Source organism: Sebastes fasciatus, chromosome 15 (assembly GCF_043250625.1).
Source record: "Sebastes fasciatus isolate fSebFas1 chromosome 15, fSebFas1.pri, whole genome shotgun sequence".
In the NCBI taxonomy this organism is placed as follows: domain Eukaryota; kingdom Metazoa; phylum Chordata; class Actinopteri; order Perciformes; family Sebastidae; genus Sebastes; species Sebastes fasciatus.
The window spans coordinates 5,760,958-5,785,596 of NC_133809.1; the positions used below are offsets into that span (position 1 = coordinate 5,760,958).

General features: G+C 39.9%; 2 protein-coding genes across 2 annotated transcripts; one reads left to right on the plus strand and one right to left on the minus strand.

Moving 5' to 3' along the window:
- Positions 1–1,967: 1,967 nt before the first annotated feature.
- On the minus strand, positions 1,968–10,473 carry wdr32 (WD repeat domain 32). Its single transcript, XM_074659883.1, has 7 exons — positions 9,805–10,473; positions 6,246–6,359; positions 5,767–5,964; positions 5,113–5,315; positions 4,903–4,983; positions 4,647–4,792; positions 1,968–2,950 (listed from the first exon to the last, which is right to left on the minus strand). The coding sequence occupies exons 1-7, from the start codon at positions 10,284–10,286 to the stop codon at positions 2,579–2,581; spliced, it is 1,596 nt and encodes a 531-aa protein (XP_074515984.1). The 5' UTR covers positions 10,287–10,473; the 3' UTR covers positions 1,968–2,578.
- Positions 10,474–13,919: 3,446 nt separating this feature from the next.
- On the plus strand, positions 13,920–23,203 carry hhipl2 (HHIP-like 2). Its single transcript, XM_074660591.1, has 9 exons — positions 13,920–14,339; positions 16,121–16,773; positions 17,392–17,535; positions 17,644–17,975; positions 18,123–18,249; positions 19,934–20,079; positions 20,167–20,248; positions 21,725–21,807; positions 22,396–23,203. Exons 1-9 carry the CDS (start codon positions 13,983–13,985, stop codon positions 23,019–23,021), a joined length of 2,550 nt encoding a protein of 849 aa, XP_074516692.1. The 5' UTR covers positions 13,920–13,982; the 3' UTR covers positions 23,022–23,203.
- Positions 23,204–24,639: the final 1,436 nt, after the last annotated feature.

Sequence of the window (24,639 nt, forward strand, 5' to 3'; positions counted from 1 at the left end):
AAGAGGAGTGACATCCATGCGTGTGTGCTTGGCTCTTACAGCAGCTATACATACTACACTGGTTGGAAACACAAAAGCAATAGTTGCCGATACTATAACAGTCAAAGCAAACCATCCGGTCCTCAGAGAGGGAAAAAGACCTGATTGGTCACCTTTATGACAACATTGTAAAAATGAGAAACTGGATGTGATGCAGGGGGGAAGGGAGGAAGAAAAATCAAACACTGATGTGGATCAACACTCTCTTCCGAAAACCAACAAAATGAGGTACAAGGTCGAAAAGCAAGTCAAATGTTTCTTGGCAACAATTTCATCCTGTAAAGATTAAACGAACGATGCTGAGGCAACTTCCTCTGACAAAAATTGTTGGTCAACAAGCTGTTAAATTAAAGGATGAGGCTGGCAATATTCTCTATATTCTTAGTGTCAATAAATACCATGAAAAACCAATACCAGCTATGAACTGATTCTACTAAGTATTGCCTACGTGGCCAAATACTGATCTCTGATACCTTAGACTCGGTATATATTGGTGCCTTCAAATGGGGTCATGTTTACCGTGTTCACGCCCCCCTCTTGTGGTATTCACAACCTCGTAAATGGAAAGTTTCTGAAAACTCTGAGTTCACGAGTTGTGATACGTTTGTTGACGTTGTCAGAAATGGCGGAGGCCATGGAAGTTAATTCTTTGGTACATAATAAGTTAAAGGTCCCATATTATGCTCATTTTCAGGTTCATACTTGTATTTGGTGTTTCTACTAGAACATGTTTACATGCTGTAATGTTAAAAAAAAACTTTATTTTCCTCATACTGTGAGCCTGAAAATGCCTGTATTTACCGTCTGTCTGAAACGCTCCGTTTTAGCGCATTTTGACGGAATTGCAACAGAATCAGTCCCATATACACCATCTTGCTGCCGTGAATACTCACTGGAACACTAGTTGTGTATTACTCCACAGCTGAAAGTAGTCCACAACAACATCACTGTTTACTCCTGTTTGAGTAATGTTCACTACAAACTACAGCAGCCAGATGTTTTAGGAAATTACTGAGCCTTTTCTGAAAATGAAACTGTGTATTTGTGAGCTATTTTTAAAGATTTACATCTTCAGTGGGAACCAATGGGCTACCACAGACACGGTAGGGAAATCTTGAGCTCCATGTAAGAAAATACAGAATAATGCCAGCCTCATTCAGGGTAGAAGTATGTAATTGTAAAGAGCATTTCCTTCGCAAAAGTATGAAAATCTTGCACAGAAAGTGGGTCTGGAAAATGTCAAGGTGGGATACTTTGAAAACGGAGATAATGACAGCAGCTGGACTTTTCTATTGTCCAGACAGCATGGAGTTTCCATTCACAGGCTTAAGATAAAAACACACAAACTGTGAAGGAGAAATGAGGAGTGAGTCCAACATAGCTAGTCCTAAAAAAGTGAAGAATCAAATGAAACACCGTGAACAAGTAGTGCCAACATTAACACACCAATAAAAACCCGCTAAAAACCTAAACCACTAAAGACCATGAAGGCGGAAACGGGGGTGGAGATGGAGAACAAAGAGAAACAGGTGGGTAAAGGCGTTGATGATGAGGTCCTTGAAGTCGGGAGGGTCAAAGGTCAGATTGTATGAGCAGAGAAGCAGCACCTGTGAAGAAGGCATGAGCAGAGCGGAGCAAGACGATCGACGACAGACGACAGACACAAGCGCCTGTTTCCTGTTTGTCTTGTTGGTTGGATTAAATCGGTTTGTTTTGCATCCTTAGTGTTTTTGTCCCGAGACAGCAACATGTGGATGTGCCGAGTCTCAAAATAAGTTTTCTACTGCTTTAGAGACCAAAATCTTTAGTATGAAAAAGAGCACAGAGTTTGTTTTTGATTGATGCCGTGTTGCATCTCTTGAGCTTCAAGGTTCGGACTTCCAACTCTCTCCTCAGTCTGGATGGGAGTCTGCTTTGCAAAGCCCCAATTTGTCTTTTTTTAATATTTTTTCTTGAAGTTCAGGGTCAGAGAGGCTGAAAGTTTTCAATCCACTCCTGCAGCCTCCTGGTCAAGGCTGGAGTCGTCTTCTTCTTTATTTTTTCCTTTCAGCTGCTGACAGTTCCCACCCAAACAAACTCAGTCAGTTTCACAGCTGCAGACCTGGGTTTAGACGTACTTGGAATATATTTTTTAAGGTTTATCCCTTTTAGGTACCAGATGGGTGGAGTTTTCCATACAGATTGTTTGTCCAGAGGAATCACAATATTCCATTTAAACTGTAGGACTGTTTGAAATATCTGCATGCAGTAAATCCCACTCATCTGGTCCACTCGAGCACTTTAAAACAAATGCTAGGAAATGTTATTCAGGGTTTCTAAGGATTCAGATTTTGAAAATTTTAATTTCTTTTGATGGTCTTGATATAATTTATACCAAAGAAGGCCATATTACTATGTAGATATAGTCTTTGTGCAAGCCAGGAGTTTAAAATCATAGAAAAGTAGTTGTACGGGGCGTTCTTCTTCTACATATTTCCAGATCTGTGCAGGAACCCTGATTAGCACGACTTCAGCCAGGTCTGCAGCGCATTGTTCTTTGCTAAAACTTGGGCTGGTAAAGAGCGACGCGTCCGCTGAGGCAGCCCGAGGCCAGCTGGCAGTGCGTCGGGGAGAACTTGGTGGTGAGCACCACGTCGCTGTGCGAGTAGATGGAGCGGATCTCCCTGAGGCAGCTGGTCTGGACGGGCATGCAGTCGATCAGCTCGCCGCAGCTCTCGTCGAAGGCCAGCAGGCGGACGCCGTAGCCATACGGGGAGCAGATGAGTCGTCCGTCCGGGCTGAAACACAACTCTTTGATGTAGCCCCGGCCAACGTTGGCCTCCTCGATGTAGTGGGTGAGGCGGAGGGAGCAGCGGGGGGAGACCGGCGGGCGGGTGGGCGCTCCCTCCTGGAACTCATACACACACGTCCACTGGAGAGAGAAGAATTTGATACGGGTCATTTAAACATTTGGATATTCGGAATTAGGCCTTATTCCAAATGGAGCATTTTCTGATTGAGACATGTGGGATTAGTCGATATTATTCAGGTTTTAGGAGCATTCATTGGACACGTAAACAGAGCATTAGGAATATGTGTCTCAATTGGGGTTTTTACGTCAGTTTGCGACACACATCCTCTTGCCTGTTTACGTCCAGCTCTGTGCGTTGTTCATAAACCTACTAGCCAACAGTTTCCAGAGATTGCATGCCCAAAATAAAATCCCAAATTTCTGGTTGGAAGGAGAAACACACATACTTCTAAACATTATGAAAGACTTGGACTTATTTTTAATACTTATTTTATTTATCATCATCATTATAGTGTTTATTTTTATATTTTCTACATTTTATTGCTGATCATTATTATCTCTTTTATTCTATTTTATTTTGTCAAAATTGTATTATTTTAATAAAATCTGCTTATTTTCTGTAGTTTCATAATTTTTGTTTATTTATTTTTATTTCCTTGTATTTTATTTATCATTTTTTATCTTAAAAACCCATCTCTTATTGCTTTCTTATTCAATGAACTCTTATATTGGTTGTTTTGGTGTGCATTAGTCTCTAAATCCATTTTTAACACACTATATTTTTGTCAATCGTCTGTACAGCACTTTGAAATGCATTTGACTTGTTTGAAAGGTGCTATATAAATAAAGTTTGATTGATTGATTGATTGGATATCAACAGGTTTTTGAATATTTGCAAATATCACAACGCCGACCTTTTCAAAAAGGTGGTTGAAGGAATGAAAGAGGAAGGCTGTGTTCACACGGTCGAACAAGTCCGCCACCGGTTACGTTAACTGGAGTATATTAATCGGAGTATGCACGCCGGCATGTAAACAGGAATATTAGTGGAATATTCATTTTCATTAGCCATGGAAACAGCTTAGTAGGAATATTGTCTTTTTCGGATTAATACTTTGTGCATGTAAACGTAGTCAGTGTCTGAAACTGCTAATCATGTCGGTGGCGTCACTGGACAGACACTTGACGTTGGTCCGGGACCAACAGAGACACCAACCAACCATTAGAGGCTGTCTGCTGGTGATGATTCACATAATCATTCAACAGCAGAACTCCACTGAAGGCAAACTGTAAATAAGTTGTATTAAACAAAAGGTTTGATGTGGCCAAATTCTCTTATATTCTTCTTTAAGAATGAATTTGGACATAGAGAAAATTAATATTTTGACAGAATGATCTGCTTGAAGTAGCCACAATAAAGGCAAACTAAAGTCGTAATATTCTTTACTTTAAATTTAGTATATGGCTGTTTGTGTTTAGACAATTATCATTTGTGAACTTTGGTTTCTTTTGTTAAAACCTTTGTAGTAAAACATGTTTATATAAGGTATTTTAAAAGTATTGTTAAGGTATCGGTAACAAAACTCAGGTATTGCTTCGACATAAGTATAAAAAATACACCGTTCAGTCAGTATGGTGCAGTTCCTATAGTGCACCAACAAAGGTGATAAAGTACGTCATCGATGTATATGCCTAAAAAGGTGTCTCACTTTGCTTTTTAGCTCTATAAAACATGAAGATGGAGACGAGGTGATTAAATAAACTAAATTTAGGATCATCTCTTTCAAACATATTTAAGATAACAGGTGTTTCTCACCTCCTGGTCGTCCATGTTGCTGGAGCATCGGATGAGCGCGGCCCAGCCTTTCGGATGGAGCTGCAGGGAGGTGATGCAGTTCCCTCGGTCTCTCTCTCCGGGGATCTCTGGAGTCAAAACCTCCAGGCTGTTTCTGGGAGAAAGGCCTGCGAGAACAAAGTTAAGTCATTTGAACGTTATAGTCTTCATCTTTATTACTTTCGCAGGACTTCAGATGACATCTATTATTCAGTTTTACACCGTGATCGTCTCTGACCTTCTCTAGGAGGGTGGATCTTGCTGGAGTCATTTCCCTGGCGAGGAGTTCCAGCTGACCTGGACGCTGACGTGCCTCCATCTACAGAAGCACAACAGTGTCACAAATCATTTTCTTTAATCTAATAGCTAAAAACTGTGTGAAATAATTATATGAAATGTGGGCAGAATGTTTTGTTTTTGAAAGTGTTCAGGGTGACGGTGATCTGACCTGAGCTGAGGGGCGTCCGTCGTGCTCGCAGCATGCGGTAGCTGCCCACCTCGAGGGACTGGGTGAGGTCCAGGTCGTGGAGGATGAGCAGATACCCCGAGGAAGTGGAGATGAGCATCTTGGAACAGTCGGGCGTCAGACGCATCCTCATCAGGTAACGGGTGTGGAAGAACTTTTTGTGCGGGCAGCCGTCCTCTGTAAACCTGCAGGGGAAGGACGTTTACAGACGGCTCAACAGGCAGTTTTGATGTCTTAAATAATTCAGTGTGATGAAAAATGAGGGAAAAATTCACAGTGAAACTGCTTGTCTAGAGTTACAGAAACTCATCACCTTTGGGTAGTTCTTTAGGAGAGAATAGGGTTGAATGAATATAATATATTAGGGGTTTTGGACTGTTTATTGGATGAAAACATCACCTTGGTCTCTAGAAATTGACATTTTTGGGAATCTCCAATTATTTGATTAATCAAAAAATTATTATTATTACTATAATAATGAATGTTTCCTTATGATATCATAAAGGCAACATAATGTATACAGTACATATGTAAACATTTTATAGTATTTGTTCGACCACTGATCATTTCAAAAAGAGAATACAAAGACATATTCACCTTAAATATTCATAATTTTCAACATCTACACACACAAACCTGTTAGTGTCCCACGTGATGACGTTTCCGTCAAAGCCAGACGTGACGAGGAGACGAGTGTTGGTGTCGTACTCGATGTTCTTCACCCAGCTGGCGTGGCCGTGCAACGAGCAAACCTTTGAGTTCAGCTTACGGAGATCCCACAATGCAATAGTGGTGTCGTCGGAGCAGGTGGCAAACAAACGATTGTCCAAAAACCTGCAGGGCACAGACAGACAGTCAGTAAGGGGATTCATTTAGTATTCTCCGCAGACATGATTCAAGACGGCAGCATGTTTTTATCGGCCTCTGCACTTCATATCCTGACACTTTGACCAATAAAGACGATTTAAGCGATCATGTCGCCATCCTGAATCTTATTATGTTTCACTGCTTTGAGCTTCAACTCCCTCTCGGTCCCTTCCCTGGTGTGAGATGCAGGATGTTGCATGCTGACTCTATAAACCCTCCCTGGATGATTTACGATTAGAGAAATGCACCTTATGTTGTTGACGCAGTCCTCGTGGGCCTCCGTCAGGGTCTTGATGTGTCTGGATGAGATGGGATCAAACAGCAGGACCTCAGTCTGCTCGCAGGCCACAGTCAGCACCGACCTGAGCACAGAAGACAAACCAGAGACGCTCGTAAACATACAAGAGGAGGAAAGAGTTGATCTCTCTGGCTGCATTACAGAAGAATCTTTGTTTTTTGGAAAAATATTCTTATCATGCTTTTCAACACATAAACACAGTGGCCACAAGAACAACCTCTAACTTAGATTCTAACTTAGAACTTCTAACTAAGATTCAAGATATATGATATACATAATACATGAAATACTCAAAGAGATAACTGCACACTCACATAAATATATTTTGGAAGTATAAATGGGAAAATATTATAGCATCTATGTATATATAAATAAGGAAAAATGCTCAATCTCCTTACAGTTGACTGTGATGCAAAAGCATTGTGCATCAACAGTTGTAATAGTGTGAATACGGTTATTAAAACTGTGTCACAACATGACATCAGTTTTCCCAAGATGTACTGTAGAGGATTCTGGATGTTTTCATCGCCTGCTAAATTAAAAAAAAGAAGCATTTTCCACAAAAAACCTTCATTTGTGTGTTTTGTCCTGCTGTCACAATGAGTCCACAAACACAGTAGAGCCAGACTGGACAGCTTGACCTGGTTTCACTGCAGGATTTAGTTGCTGTCTGGTCACTGAGGCTTAAACCCCGCGTGTAGTCATTAGTTGTGCTTACTGTGAGGGGCTTTTGCAAGACTTTCGAGACATGCATGCAATTAAAATTGTTATAACTACATCTTTAATATGTTTAAACTAATAAATATAAATCAAGTGGGCTTTCCTACATGCATTATATGAAGTGGTCTTTGGATGATGAGGTGTTCAGAGAGATGGAAGAAGCATATGAGGATGAATTGATGCAATTCAAGCACTTTCCAGGCAATTTTACCCTTGTTGTGCTTACTGTGAGGGGCTTTTGCAAGACTTTCGAGACATGCATGGAATTCAAATTGTTATGTTTTGGTTGTCAACTAAATCTGTAATATGTTTCAACATAAATATAAATCAATTGCATGCATTATATAAAGTGGTCCTTGGATGGTGTTCAGAGAGATGGGAGCATTTAAGGATGAATTGATGATGCAATTCAAGCAATTTACCCTCCAATGCACTGTATCGCATTTCAAAAAGATTTTGCAGGAACCCTGTGAACATAACCTCCAGGGTGAAAGTGGTTGTGCTTACTGTGAGGGGCTTTTGCAAGACTTTCGAGACATGCATGAAATTCAAATTGTTGTGTTTTGGTAGATTGTCAGTTTATAACTAAATCTGTAATGTGTTTCAACATAAATATAAATCAGTGGGCTTTCCTACATGCATTATATGAAGTGGTCCTTGGATGGTGAGGTGTTAAGAGAGATGGAAGCATATGAGGATGAATTGATGATGCAATTCAAGCAATTTACACTCCAATGCACTGTATCACATTTCAAAGATTTCCCAGGAACCCTGTGAACATGACCTCCAGGTGAAAGGCCTAAAATCATCATTAGTTGTGCTTACTGTGAGTGGCTTTTGCAAGACTTTCGAGACATGCATGCAATTGTAATGTTTTGGTAGATTGTCAGTTTATAACTAAATCTGTAATGTGTTTCAACATAAATATAAATCAGGGGGCTTTCCTACATGCATTTATATGAAGTGGTCCTTGCATGGTGAGGTGTTCAGAGAGATGGAAGAAGCATACGAGAATGAATTGATGATGCAATTTTACCCTTTATCCAATTTACTGTATCACATTTCAAAATATTTTGCAGGAACCCTGTGAACATGACCTCTGGGTGAAATTGGTTGTGCTTACTGTGAGGGGCTTTTGCAAGACTTTCGAGACATGCATGAAATTCAAATTGTTATGTTTTGGTTGTCAACTAAATCTGTAATATGTTTCAACATAAATCAAGTGGGCTTTTCCTACATGCATTATATGAAGTGGTTGTTGGATGGTGAGGTGTTCAGAGAGATGGAAGCATATATTGATGATGCAATTCAAGCACTTTCCAGGCAATTTTACCCTTGTTTTGCTTACTGTGAGTGGCTTTTGCAAGACTTTCGAGATATGCATGGAATTCAAATTGTTATGTTTTGGTTGTCAACTAAATCTGTAATATGTTTCAACATAAATATAAATCAATTGCATGCATTATAGAAGTGGTCCTTGGATGATGAGGTGTTCAGAGAGGTGGGAGCATTTCAGTATGAATTGATGATGCAATTTACCCTTTTATCCAATGCACTGTATCACATTTCAAAGAGTTCCCAGGAACCCTGTGAACCCAGTGCTTACTGTGAGTGGCTTTTGCAAGACTTTCGAGACATGCATGACATTGTTATGTTTTGGTTGTCAGTTTATAACTAAATCTGTAATGTGTTTCAACATAAATATAAATTAAGTAGGCTTTCCTACATGCATTTATATGAAGTACACCTTGGATGGTGTCCAGAGAAATAGGGGCATATGAGGATGAATTGATGATGCAATGCAAGCAATTTCCAGACCCTTTATCCAATGCACTATATCACATTTCAAAATATTTTGCAGGAACCCTGTGAACATGACCTCTGGGTGAAAGGCCTAAAATCATCATTAGTTGTGCTTACTGTGAGGGGCTTTTGCAAGACTTTCGAGACATGCATGAAATGTCAGTTTATAACTAAATCTGTAATGTGTTTCAACATAAATATAAATCAGTGGGCTTTCCTACATGCATTATGTGAAGTGGTCCTTGGATGGTGTGGTATTCAGAGAGATGGAAGAAGCATATGAGGATGAATTGATGCAATTCAAGCACTTTCCAGGCAATTTTACCCTTGTTGTGCTTACTGTGTGAGTGGCTTTTGCAAGACTTTCGAGACATGCATGGAATTCAAATTGTTATGTTTTGGTTGTCAACTAAATCTGTAATATGTTCAAACTAATAAATATAAATCAGTGGGCTTTCCTGCATGCATTATATGAAGTGGTCCTTGGATGATGAGGTGTTCAGAGAGATGGAAGCATATATTGATGATGCAATTCAAGCACTTTCCAGGCAATTTTACCCTTTATCTAATGCACTTTATCACATTTTAAAGATTTTCCAGGAACCCTGTGAACAGGGAATGAAATTAGCACCTGCCACCTGCCAAAGACAGGGTAAATGTTGGCAGTGGCAGGTACAAATTTCGGTGTGAGTGGCTTTTGCAAGACTTTCGAGACATGCATGGAATTAAAATTGTTGTGTTTTGGTTGTCAACTAAGTCTGTAATATGTTTCAACATATAAATATAGATCAATTGGGCGTTCCTACATGTTTTATATGAAGTGGTCCTTGCATGGTGAGGTGTCCAGAGAGAGATGGAAGCATATGAGGATGAATTGATGATGCAATTTACCCTTTTATCCAATGCACTGTATCACATTTCAAAATATTTCCCATGAACCCACGTGAACATGACCTCGAGGTGAAAGGCCTAAGAGCTTGTCTTACCCGTCCGGAGAGTACTCCAGGTTGAACACGGCTCCGTGTGTCTGCGTGCTGAGGTTCACAGACTCCGCAGCCGGATTCATGGAGCAGTATAAACTGGTCATTGTCCTGAAGTTCTCCCTGGCTGGGTCCACAAACACCCCCCGTCTTATAGTCCTGCTCTGCAGCCAGGAAAACAGGCTGTTCCCCCGGCGGATGATGCCCTCTCCGGTGCCCGCCTGCTGCTCCTGCTGCTCGGTGGTCGGATCACAGCGCGGCGGCTCCTCTCGCTGCTCCCCCGCCGGAGACCTCGCTCTACGCTCCGGCCTGGTTCCACCGCTCCCCGGCGGTGACGGAGAGACCCTCGGAGCGATGTCATCATCCCCGTCGGAGTCGTCGATGTCCGGCTCGTCCTCTTTGTCGGAGCCGCTGTTGTTGGGCCTGTCCTGCTCCTGCTCCTGGTCCTGGTCCTGCGGAGACTCGTCGGCGTCCTCGCTGTCGCTCATTGTAGCTTCTCACAGCCCGTCTGAGGTTCACTGTCTCCGGTCACCTACCGAGCATCTAACCGCGGCTTCTCCCGGGTCTTTATGTTGCCATGGCGGCGGATCTTTACCTGCAAATGATATCTTTAGTGAGACTTCTCTCGAGCGTCAACACAAACACAGCTAGCTTAAAATAGACCGGAAGACTACAGACTTTTAGCCCTTCAAAATAAAACTTTACATGAGTTTTTCTTCTTTTACATGTACTTGTTTGTTAAATAAAACAAAATCATGTTAGAGTTATTTATTGTTCATTTTAAATTGTTTTTGTATTCACGTGTTGCCGTTTTGGTGAAACACATACAATATTCACACAAATACACACAAAATTAATAATAAATAAGTACATTTAATAAGTTAATTAATTAATTAATTAAATAAAAATAAATAAAATTAAATAAAATTAAATAAGTACATTTAATAAGTAAGTAAATAAATAAATAAAATAAAATAAAATAAAAATAAAAATAAATAAGTACATTTAATAAGTAAGTAAATAAATAAATAAATAAAATAAAATAAATAAGTACATTTAATAAGTAAATAAAGAAATGAAATGAAATGAAATGAAATAAAATAATTAAAGTAGGTAAACAATTGGAAATTAAAAAACAACAACGTCAATCCAACAAAACAAATAAGGAGGCTCAGTCGTGACGACCAGGCCAGGAGGTCAGAGATTCAATATGGTTTAGGAGAGGTTTCCAAGTCTTTTCAAAAGAATTGAGGGAACCCTTAAAGGTCCCATTTCGTGCTCATTTTCAGGTTCATACTTGTATTTTGTTTTTCTACTAGAACATGTTTACATGCTGTAATGTTAAAAAAAACACATTATTTTCCTCATACTGTCTGAAACGCTCCGTTTTAGTGTATTTCAACGGAATTGCAATGGATTGCATGTTTACTTCCTGTCAGCTGATGTTATCCACATAAACTGCAACAGGAAATAAACTGGGACACATTTAGAATGTTTATGTTTAAAACCGTGTAATGGTCTAAATATTGAATATTTGTGACATCACAAATGGACAGAAATCCTAGCAGCTTGTTTCAAATGCACAATTTCTGATTATGAGTGTATTTCTCCATATATTGAGCGTTTTGATAGTTTAACAGTATTTATATATCACTTAAACCTGCTTTATAATATAAAAGACAAGAAAATCTCACTATTTATAATATGGGACCTTTAAATAAAACAAAAACACATTATAATTATTTATTGTTCATTGTAAAGCTTCTTTTTATTCACGTGTTGTTGTTTTTGTGAATTAAATTGCGTGTCAATAAATTAATTTTCCTTTTTTATGCTGAAGCGCCCAGTCGGAAGTTGGATGTTTTTATTCTAACAGACTTGACAGTTTTCTTCTCACCAAAACAAATGCAAAATAAAGAGAAATGACGCATTTCCGCTTCCTTGTCCACTATCAGGTGCATTCATAGGTTGTTTGCTGCCATCTACTGGATAAATACTGCTTCTACTTCTTTCTTTTTTTTAATTGGATGAACATTGCAATAAGTAGTCTATTAGTCTATATAGTAGTCTATTTTACATCCATTTCCCTCCCACACCCAACAATAAAGAAATAATCAATATCACACTAAGAAAATAAGAAAAAATAAAAATAAAAATAAAAATAAAAACATCCATTTACCCTCCCACCCCCAACAATAAAGGAAATAACCAATATCACACTAATGGAAACACTTACAACAAGACTTAAAGCAGCAATGACACCAACATTAAAAACACACTACGCACATGAAATAATAAAATGCATACAATAAACACACAAAATAAAAAAAATAAAAATAATAAATGAATAAATAAATAAAAAAATAAAAAATAAAATAAATAAAATAAATAAAATAAATAAAATAAATAAAATAAATAAAATAAATAAAATAAATAAAATAAATAAAATAAAATAAATAAAATAAATAAAATAAATAAAATAAAGTAGGTAAACAATTAGAAATTAAAAAACAACAACGTCAATCCAACAAAACAAATAAGGAGGCTCAGTCGTCACAACTAGGCAAGAAGGTCAGAGATTCAATATGGTTTAGGAGAGGTTTCTAAGTTTCTCCAAACCAATGGACAGTAACATATCTTTCACCCACCTATTGTGAGTCAGAGGTAGAACATGTTTCCATTTAAAAAGAATAAATCGTCTTGTCAACAAGGTGGTAAAGGTGAGAACATGTTGCATATTTTTTCCCTATTACCTGTCTCATCCACTACTGTCAGGATATAGTGACTGTTTTATGAATCATATTTGCTCCATTTCTACCTACTGCTGCTTTAATGCAACCTTAATAATTCCTAGATTACACAGTTCTTATTTACATACATAATATTCGATATCTTGTAAAAATCATAACTTTTATTTATTTATCCTTTATTTAACCAGAAAGGTCCCACCGAGATACAATATCTCTTCTGCCAGGGAGTTCAAGATGGGCAGCAAGATACATGCATGGTTACATGTAATAATAATAATAATAATAATAATAATAATAATAATCTTTATTTATATAGCACCTTTCAAAAAAATAGAACACATTTAAAACACAACGATAACGACATTTACTAAAAGCAAAAAACTAAACACATAAAAACCGAGAGAATAAAACAACTAAAATGTCATAAAACATAATTAAAATCACAGAAAAAGTGAGTTTTTAAAGTGATTTAAAGGGGTAGACCTGTCCCACCTGAGGACATCGATAAGATGAAGATCTTTCTCTCATTCTCATTTTGTTTCCTACCCTGGCACCAGTGGAAAATGATGACAGACATTTTTAACTGTATTGAGTTGGCATGCCATGTTTACAGTATATCAGTGATGAACAGCTGCTGCCAAGTAGTTGCACAAATAGGACGCTGCCTGGAGGCACAACTACTGAATGGGAGACAAAATTACAGTTTGTGTTGATGTTTGCATGCCTCGACACTGTGCCCTGTTGTGTGTGTGTGTGTATGAGTGAGGATGTGTGTGTGTGAGTGAGTGAGTGAGCGTGTGTGAGTGTGTGTGTGTGTGTGTGTGTGTGTGAGTGAGGATGTGTGTGTGTGTGTGAGTGTGTGTGTGTGTGTGTGTGTGAGTGAGTGTGTGTGAGTGAGTGTGTGTGTGTGTGTGTGTGTGTGTGTGTGTGTGTGTGTGTGTGTGTGTGTGTGTGTGAGTGAGTGTGTGTGTGTGTGTGAGTGAGTGTGTGTGTGTGTGTGTGTGCGTGCGTGCGTGCGAGCGTGCGTGCGTGCGTGCGTGCGTGTGTGTGTGTGTGTGTGTGTGTGTGTGTGTGGCTGTGCGCTCTTTGGAGTTAATTGTGTGTATTCCTCCGCCAACTTCGCTTCGGTGTCAAAAAACACTCTATATATACGAAGTGAAGAATTAAAATAAAATCCTAATTAAGAACCATTACCAATGTGTTTAAACGTTACTAATTATGGAGAACTGGCGACAAGATGCGTTGTATATGGATGTAGCAGTTGTTGAGACTTGGAGGGTGAATGAGGCAGAGACTGGCTACTGGGTTACATACCTTTACGCACGCGTCACACATGTACCAACGTGCACGCGCGCACACTTGCACCCTGACTCCTCATACATAAAGGAGAGCAGTTGCAAACAGTTGCACTCTTTCGGGTTGCAGACTGCAAAAATGAGAAGTATGCGGGATGCTGCGCTCGGAGTCCGGTGCGCGCTTTTACGCACGGTTGCACGTCCGACTCCGAGTTCATCCAAAAAGCCCCCGAGCCTCTCAGAGTTTCTCCTGATTCTGTCAGTGATGTTGCTGGTTCCGGTCCAGCCAGCAGCAGCTCATCCTCAGTGTCTGGACTTCGAACCTCCTTTCAAACCTTCGTGGCATCTGGAGTTCTGCTCTCAGTACGAGCAGTTCGGCTGCTGCGACCAGAAGACGGACAACTCGGTGGCGGAGAGATACTGGGACATTATCGACCAGCTGGAGACAGCAGGTCAGGAGCTCTGTGCAGACATGCTGAAGGAAGTCATGTGCCAGGTAAATACATGTTCTCTGTTCTTTAGAGGATGCTATACTGTGATGAAAGGGTTTACGATTTTATAGGCACAAAGTTATTTAACAGAATAAAACATTGCTCACTGCGATGATGAATAGTTTACAACTCTATCAACCTCTGAATTACCTTCAGTTTCATCTAATTAAAGACATCAATAAAGTTACGCCTTAGACCTACATTTGTAAAGAGATCAAAGTTTTGGCATCATATTTAAAATTACTGACTAAAGAACAGTCCTCCTAATTCAATCCAAACTTTAATTAACAGTTTGGAAGAATCATTTTAGAGAAGATTATATTTTGATGAGAAAGGAACCTGTGATTAGCATTTCACAAAACTGCACCATAGGTTATCTCTTATAAGGGCTCCAATCCACAGTGTTTATAATGATTAAAAGTGGAATAAGCTTAAATTCCCATTTACCAACACGTCTAGCAACTACTTTCAAAGTGTGAAAGGTCTGAGCCTCAACACCTTCACAATACAGGAATATTACTATTAAATATTTTCCATATTCCTAAAACAGTGGCGTGCATACAGGAGGGGGGCTGAGTGTTAAAGTGCCCTTTTTTGAAAACCAGAATATGGTTGCATCCATTCCATACTAACATGTTTTTTAGTAGCTAAAACAGTATGTGAGATTTTTTAGGATGTTTGAAACCTTAGTATGGAACCAATAGTACATGAATTGCATACTTTTTCCGGTAAAATATTATGATATACAAACCCTGGTCACTATGGCGGTATAAATATCCCACAGCGCAATGCGGTAGTAACGACAACGTTCATAACAGACGTTGACGGACAGCTCTGCAACGTCAATAACGCTTCAGTATAAGTACAACATTACACTTTACTAAACGAAATATATATTTTACGTTAGTTCAGACTTTGATTCTCACAAATCATCGTTTGGTCCAACACGTTCTCATCTCAACTCGTCACATATTGACGCTTTGTCAGTTATACAATGTGAATTAAACAAAAACACTTTTTTAGGATTAGGCAACAACACCACTGTAGTTAAGTTTAGGAAAAAACAACATGGTTGGGCTTAAAATAACTACATTTGTAAAGTGAAAATGTGACTTGACGATGTGAAAATGGGACACGAATGATCAGCTGATTGTAACGTGAAAGTGAAACTTAATGCACAGGACACGAACAGCAGTCTCCTGGATGAAAGCCCTGTGTTTGTTGGACCCATCCACACCCCCTCCTGCCCGCCTTGTGTTTCTCTTTCACTCTTTAAACTACGTCACCACACCACTTTCTCTGTGCGTTTCCTGTTGCCGCGGATGGGTTTTCATTGTAGTTAATGGACAACCTGGTGCGTCACATACTGGCGCTAAAGGGTGCCTTGTGCGGCGGTATCGAACGCCGACTGCCGTGACAAAGCGTCGGTATTTGACACCCTGGGAATGAGAACAGGCTGTTTGGTCACATGAGGTTGTTACGTGTCTCCAACCGGCAAGGAGGCTCTCAGGAAGTAATGGCGTAAACTACTACAGTTTATTCACACAAAAGCATGTTCAACGATAGTACACATACAGTATTGGGTATGTAGGAGTAGGACTAGTGCATAGTATGCAATTATGGACACTTTGTCCTATAAGGGACGCTTCAGTGCTTCAGCTTTGATCCTAATGTCAGAGTTGGGACGGTTGAGTCCCTCTAGTCAGCCAAAGTGTCCCTTTAATTTTCACCTCCTGCCGGAAATGTCCCTGTGATAATCAGTAGTGTCTCTGTTCGCCCCATCCAGGAGTGCTCTCCATATGCCGCCCACCTCTATGATGCTGAGGACCCCTACACACCTGTCAGAGAGCTACCTGGCCTTTGCTTTGGCTACTGCTCCGAGTTTCACGGCAAATGCCGCCACGTGGTTAAATATTTAACCGAGAACCGGCTGCTGCAGGACATGTCTCAGCGAGACACGTCCACGTTCTGCAGCCTGGTCGACTTGTCCGACCAGGACTACTGCTACCCCAACGTTTTGAAGAGCCCTGACCTCAACAGCAACCTGGGACAGGTGGCGGAGGACCCCAGAGGGTGTCTCCAGGTGTGCCTGACAGAGGTGGCCAACAACCTCAGGAACCCCGTGTTGATGCTCCACAGCGGCGACGGTACACATCGCATGTTCATCGCCGAGCAGGTGGGCTTCGTGTGGGTTTACCTGCGTGACGGCAGCCGGCTGGAGCAGCCCTTCCTCGACATGACCGGGGAGGTGATGACCACGCCCTGGCTGGGGGACGAGAGGGGCTTCCTGGGCATGGCCTTCCACCCCAAGTACCGGGACAACGGACGCTTCTTCATCTACTACTCTATCCAGTTCAACAGTAAGCTGGAGAAGGTCAGAGTCAGTGAGATGAAGGTGTCGGCCTACGATATGAACACGGCTGATCCGTACTCTGAGAGGTACGCAGAGGGAACGTTGCTCTTTTTATTGCATCAAAGTTTGGCTCCAGATGTATAAATCTGCAATTACCCTTTAAAGACAATGCATGACTATATTGTCATGCAACCCCCCTGGGCTGCACTAAACCTTGCATAAACATGTTCTGAGCTGAATGCCGTTAATCACTAGAGGATCGGTCCAAGTTTTCTGGGGCCCTGTGCGCTATTTAAGTGTTCTTTGTCTCTGTTAAAGGGATAGTTCGGGTGTTTTGAAGTGGGGTTGTATGAGATACTTATCCATAGTCAGTGGAGAAACAGACAGGAGTACCGACACAGGAGCAAAGCAGTAAAGTGCTGTGGACGGGGACAGCAGAAAAACATATTTTAGACACCTAAAAAAATCAGTTTAAGTGTACGTTATATTTAGAATATTTTTTGATGGGGAACTGAACTGAAACTTATCTATACTGTTTTTGTCAACGGAGCCTGGTGGCTTTGAAGAGAACAAAAAGCAAACCCTCCACCAAAAACAAGTTTTTCTGTAATTTGGGTGAACTGACTCTTTGATGTGTGAATGCTTGATTGTACTTAACAGCATCATCCTTGCATCCTGCATCCTGCATCCTTTTTTACATTCAGGGCCATTCTGGAGATCGAGGAGCCGGCCGCGAACCACAACGGAGGCCAGCTGCTGTTTGGTCTCGACGGATATTTGTACATCTTCACTGGAGACGGCGGGAAAGCTGGAGATCCATTTGGGAAGTACGGCAACGCACAAAACAAGTAAGGTGCTTCATCATCAAATCATACATTTTTATATTAGTTGAGCTATAAGTATCCCTGGTTGGGAACCACTGTGCTATAAAGGCTTTCCTATTTTTTCCTCCCCAGGAGTGCTCTGTTGGGAAAAGTACTCCGCATTGATGTAGATGGAGGTGACCCCGCCGGGAAGCAGTACAGGATCCCCTCTGATAACCCGTTCCTCCGTGACCCGGAGGCCCGGCCAGAGGTATATGCATATGGGGTCAGAAACATGTGGCGATGCTCTGTGGACCGCGGAGACCCGGCCAGTCGCTACGGCAGGGGCAGGATATTCTGTGGAGACGTGGGTCAAAACCGCTACGAGGAAATTGACATTATTGTGAAGGGAGGAAACTATGGATGGAGAGCCAAAGAGGGCTTTGAGTGCTATGACATCAAACTGTGCCACAACTCCTCCTTGGGTGAGTATTTTCTCTTCATGTGATAAAAATCAAGAGCTATTTCCATCATTGCACCACCTGTTTTTCCGCCATAATGTGCCGCTTTCAATCTAATTTTGATGCTTCAGATTTGAGTTAAATTCAGTGCATCTTTCTTTGCCACGACAGATGACATCCTCCCTATATTTGCATACAGCCATCATGTTGGGAAGTCTGTGACAGGTGGATATGTGTACAGAGGATGTGAATCACCCAATCTGAACGGCTTGTACATTTTTGGAGACTTTATGAGTGGGTAAGATTGTGTTGATCTCAGCCAAATAGTTTACTCCAACTGTTGTGGAAACTTTCAGGAGTGAAGGAGCAGCATGTTTGCTCAGCTGTTGTGCTTTTTTTAGTTTATTGAAGAAAAAAAAACATGCATTTTTGAATGAATTCAGGTCACAGACTCACTTAAATTACAATTTCATTTACTTAAATTTTACTTGGATTCTAGCATCTGTATTGATGTATTGTTATTTAACCACAAAACATAAACATGTTAGTCTAACTTAACTTTATTTCATACTTTCATGCACACAAAATGACAAAACGTTTAAAGTTCATACTAATAATCAGGATCATGTTCATGTATCAGGGCGACATTAACCAGCTATACTTCATTTAAAGGAACAGACCGAGATTCTGGGAAATTGTCTTATTTGCTTTTGTGCTGAAAGTTAGATGAGAAGATCGATACCACTGTCGTGTCTGTATCATAGACTGTTAATAAGAAGTGGACGTACTTTAGTCACCGTGACGTCACCCATTGGTTTGTGGACTGCCGTTTTGTAGCCTTGAGTTTGGCATTTTGGCCGTCGCCATCTTGTTTTTTTGCAACCAGAAGTGACACGAGAGGGTGGAGCTAAGTACAACCGAATGCTGAATAAGACATTTTTCGGCAACCAAAAATGTTATAATTAACTTTCCTGAACTGAAAACACACTGTGAAAGGGTTAAAGTTGTAAGACGTAAACACGGATAACTCCCAGACCGGACAACGCCGTGGTATCGACCTGTCAATCACAAGGTAGCCACGCCCTAAAGCATCCCCTGCTTTATGGTCTATTTGACTCTAAATGGGACCATACTTTACTAAATGAACATCATGCTGTATTGAAGAAGACTTGAAACTAGCGATTAAGACCATAAACTCATGTTTACAATGTTTACTGAGGTAATAAATCAAGTGAGAAGTAGGCTCATTTTCTCATAGACTTCTATACAATCAGACTTCTTTTTGCAACCAGAGGAGTCGCTGTTAGAAAGAATGCAAGTTTAAGGCACTTCAGCATTGGCTTCACTTTTCAGACCCAGAAGTAGCCCACTGGTTGTACACTAAATATGAAGTTGGAGCCACCTGCTAATAGCTTAGCTTAGCATTAAGATTGGAAACACAGGGAAAAAGCTAGCCTGGTTCTATTAAGCCAAGACTTAATCCGTAGAAAAACGTGGAAAAAATGCATCATTATACAAGGGGGGTTATGCGCCAGACTGTCTGTTGGCAAAGAAATAGTACTAGTTGCACTGAACCCCCCCTAAAACCTCAACCTGTTGTTTTTACACTTTGTTTTTTGTCCGTATACAAAACAAATAAAAAACAAATAACATATAGCTTTTTCCAGTCTTTGGCTGGCTAACTATAAGCATAAAGTAATGAAAGTGGTATCAAGATTCTCATCTAAATCTCGGCAAGAAAGTGAATAGGCGTATTTCTCAAGAAGTATCCAAATTATATTAAACTATTCCTTCTACTAACTAGTAAACGTCTTTTGTTTTTTGTGGTGATTTCTAGTTTCCCATAAGGCTTTTAAGTGACCAGTTTACACAATTTTCACTAGAATAAAATTGAGAGATGAATTAGTAATTCCTGCCTTAAATGTGATAAACCCATGTTTGTTGGTTATAACATGACAAGTGATTCCTGTTCAACGTTGCAGTCGGATCATGGCGTTAGAGGAAGAGAAGACGACGGGAATCTGGAAGGAGAGGAGTTTGTGCATGGGTGAAACAAAGACGTGCTCGTTTCCTGGACTCATCAATCATCACCACAAGTACATCATCTCGTTTGCTGAAGATGAAGCAGGTTAATATTCATTCTCACAGCGTTTTGTTGTTCAACCAATTTAACATCAACACTCATGAGCTGCCTTTTGTTTTTCATTCTTTTTAGGGGAACTATATTTTTTGGCCACTTCGTACCCCAGCGCCATGTCTCCTCATGGAACAGTTTTCAAATTCATGGACCCGTCCAGGTGTAGTATCAGACACAGCTTATATTTGATCATCATGTACATGTTATTAGATATTAGATGCCAGCTGGGAAAATGACATTCACATCAACTATTATACATACAGGGTATTTAAGGTATTTCCAGGTACATTAGGTATTTCCGGAGACTTTTAAAGTCGTCGTTGGTGAAATTCAAGAACTCTAAGTTGGCATGTTTTGCACTCATATCAGTCACATAAAGCCCATGATTTTCTGAAGTCATGAAATCTGGATAAAAAATAATAATTTTGGAAGTTTTTGGCAGGTGTTATGATTATTTTAATGCTAGATTTTATTTGAAATAAATAATAACTTCCAGGCCAACGATGCATTTAAAATTTTTTTTTTTTTTTTATTGTTCTCACACAACCTGATCTCACGGGAAGGGGTATAAATAGCAAATTACAAGGACATTCGTCAAGGACATTTAGGCTTTTTCGCATTTCAATTGTACGCCACGCAACAAAACTATGGTAACGTCTGCAGTTTGGTTTAGACAATAAAACATCTTCGTAAGGTTTTAGAATAAACGTCATGTTTGGGCTTAAAAAAAGTACGTAAACTAAGTAAAATATGTACAGAAACAACGTGACATAACTACAGAAAACACGTCACAAACATCACAAACAACGGTCTCCTGGTTGAACGTCCTGTGTTTGTTGGACCCATCCACTTCCCGTCCCGCCCACCATAACTGGTCTTTTTCACTTTACATCATAGCTCTTAGCTTAGTATATTTACGCAGATACATTGCAGTCAATAGAGACTACATGGCGCACAAATGACACACCAAAAGCAAGGCCGGCGTTCTTATTGCACGCTAAATGCCTTGGGAATTATCGTGTCATTCATACGCCTTTTCGTGCGACCATCACAATGATACCTTCATGGATTTTCAAGGCATGTGAAAAATGCACCCCGTTCGCACAAAAGGCATATAATAATGGCACGATAATGCGCAAGGTGTTTAATGTTCAACAAGTACGCCTTGCGAGAAAAGACCACTTATGGTGGATGGGTCCAACAAACACAGGACTTTTAACCAGGAGACCCGTGTTTGAGACCCGTGTTTTATCTTGTAAGTTATGTTACTGATTGTCTTTTAGTGATGTTTGTGATGTATTTTCCGTAGTTATGTTACGTTGTTTCCGTACATATTTTACTTGGTTTACGTACTTATTTTAAGCCCAACTATGACGTTTTCCTTTACCCTACCTAAGTGGTTTTCTTGTCTAAACCTAAACTGCGGAAGTTTGCGTGGTGTACAAATGACACGCGAAAAGGCTAAAATGCCTGTGTCTGTGTAATGTTGTTGGAAAAATGCACGAGACAAAAACTCTCATGAACATTAAGTTGTTGTAAGGAAAAGTCAGCGTTTTTACATGCCTTTTTCTTTTGAAAACATGTATTATGTTTTGTCCTAAAACTAATAAAGAGACATTTATTAACATTATTGCAGGAGAGCTCCTCCAGGGAAATGTAAGCAGAAGCCGCTGCCTGTCAAAGTGAGGGGGAAAAAGGTTCCTTTTGTGCCGAGGGAACGTAAGTCACCTCAGTTTACCTTCACATTTTTATCACTTCTTCTTCTTATAACTTAATGTGTCATTTCGATGGTGGTGTGCACATACCAGAAGCCATTTCAAAGGGAAATTGTCTGACAAAGTGGAGCCAGCCACTGAAATTGTACCTTAAACTGAAATATGTCAGTGTTTTTTTTTTATTTTGTTTTAGAGTAGAAAATAGTTTTGGTTCAATCAAGGTGCACTAAATATAAACAACTTACACACAACATATGATCAAGGCAACTTCTGTTCTGGCAAGCCAACAAATTGCCTACATTCACGGTTTAGTGTTCAAGAACCTGCCTCTCTCCATTTCACTTGTGCAGTATATATGCTCCCAAATTGTATAATTGCATTGAGGTTATATAAAACTAGAAAAAGGCAGTCTCCCATTTTACATCAAACATACTTAAAATAGAAACAGACAAAAAGAGGAAAGCATTTCAAACATTCAGGCTTGTTTTTGGAGCCAAATATCGAATCCAGGCTTATAAAATGCGACATATGTGGCTGCTGAGTCGAGTAAAACTGTGGAAATGGGTACTTACTGACATCTGTGCCATTTCAGTGACTGTGCTGGACACCAATGAAAAGCCTACGAGACCTCCACCAAGAAAATTCAAACTCACCACCAAACCAGCGGTGACGGGAAGCCACGTCACCACGACAACGACTGCAGCCAGCGTGACGACGACGACCACGACGACAAGAACCGCTGTGAAGCCGAAATGGAAATCACTTGATAAGAAAGCAATGAAGACAAATAAGTTGAAACCTAGGAAGAAAAACAAAGTGCTGAACAAGCAGTCGTCTAAAGTACAAACGATTAAGAAGAACACTTTGAGACAGAAACCTAAAGAACAATCCAAAAAGACCACTGTGATGAAGCCGGTCAGAAACAAAGGGAAACCAAACACCAAACAAACTGTCAAAGCTGGTTTAAAAAGTAACGCTCTGAAGAAAAACAACAGCCTGAAAGACGGCAAAAACCACACAAGGAAGGTTCCCCTGAGGAAAGCTGCACTGCAGCCGATCGGACAAGAGAGAAACAGCATAAAGTTGAAAGAACCTGCAAAACAATATCAAGCCTTCATGAACAAAACGAAGACGAACTGGAATGTGAAAACGAACAGGACGATGCAAACCAAGTTTCAGGTAAAAAGAAAGCAAGCAAAAAAAGCCAAAGCACTTTAAAATATGTATTTTTGTTATACTGAGTTTGTATATTTTTGTTTGTGATACAATCAGTGTTTAATGTCATGTTTTAAAGGAATAGTTTGCTTATTTGCTTTGCCAAGAGTTAGATGAGAAGATTGATACCACTCTCCAGGTTCATATATAAGGTCAATCTTCTCATCTAACGCTCAGCCAGATCATGAATAAGCGTATTTTCTACAATGTTGAACTTTTCCTTTAAAGTACAAAAGCACAGCTGTTTTGCACGCAATTATGCATGTAGGGCCTAACAACACTGTTTCCTTTATCTTTTATTTTTTGACTGTCGTAAAATCCTTGATCCAACATAATCACCACTCTGTCTGTATATTTAAAACATATCAAATTAGTTAGAAGTGAAAATAAGCAGCAAACTGAAAAAAATAAACAACTTTTGACTTCCAAAGCCCCGTGTGGTTAAAATGCTACCGAAGCCCAGAGTTGTTAAATCGCTCTAATTTTACAACACATGCAAGTGTTATAAATAAACATTGGAGGGTGTCTGTGTGTGTGTGTCTCTGCAGCTCTCTGTAATTAAACTCCACACCGCTGATCAAAACTAGAACCACTGTGTCCGTGGCTCGCGTAATGACTGCTGTAAATGTAAAGACATCCTGACTGCGACATGCAGTTGGTTAACTGAGGATACATGAATCTGCCAGACTTGAGACTTACATTATGTATTTTATAATTACTGGAATGAGGCTGAAATTACATTTTGTAACTCTGTTGTCTTTATTCTGGGGAAAGAAAGGTTATCCAAGGCTAAGGGTATATGCTTTAGTAACACGTAACATGAGATGACATAGCATGACCTAGCAAACATATCATACCATAGCATGACCCAAACATACAGTACCGTCTATACTATGACATGACCCAAACATACAGTACCGTCTATACTATGACACGACACAATCTTACTGTAACACAATGTCATATTTTAAGGTACAACATAACGTTTGCCATGATAACAGCTTTTTGAAACATGACATAATTTAAACATATACCATAATATACATGTCATAACATAAGCTTACCATAACATACTATATCATATCATACCATGACGTGACATAAACTTACCATTCCTGTCATATCAAGACATGGCATAAATTTACAATGCGATTCCGAATCATATCATACCATAACATGCCAGGCCATGCCATGACATAACATTGCATGACATTATAATACTATGACATGACATACAGTAAACTTACCATACCATACCATGCCATGACATGACATGGCATAAATTTATCATAACATGACATGCCATCAATTTACCATACTATACCATACCATGACATGGCATAAGTTAACCATACTATGCCATTCTGAGCCATACCATGCCATGACATCACATGACATTAGTATACTATGACATGACATAAACTTACCATTCCATACCATATCACGACATGGCATACATTAACCATAACATGCCATTACATGACATGACATAAACTTACCATACCATACAATTCCGAACCATACCATGACATGCCAGGGCATGCTATGACATGACATGACATTAGTATACCATTCCATACCATAACATGCCATTCCGAACCATACCATGACATGACATAAC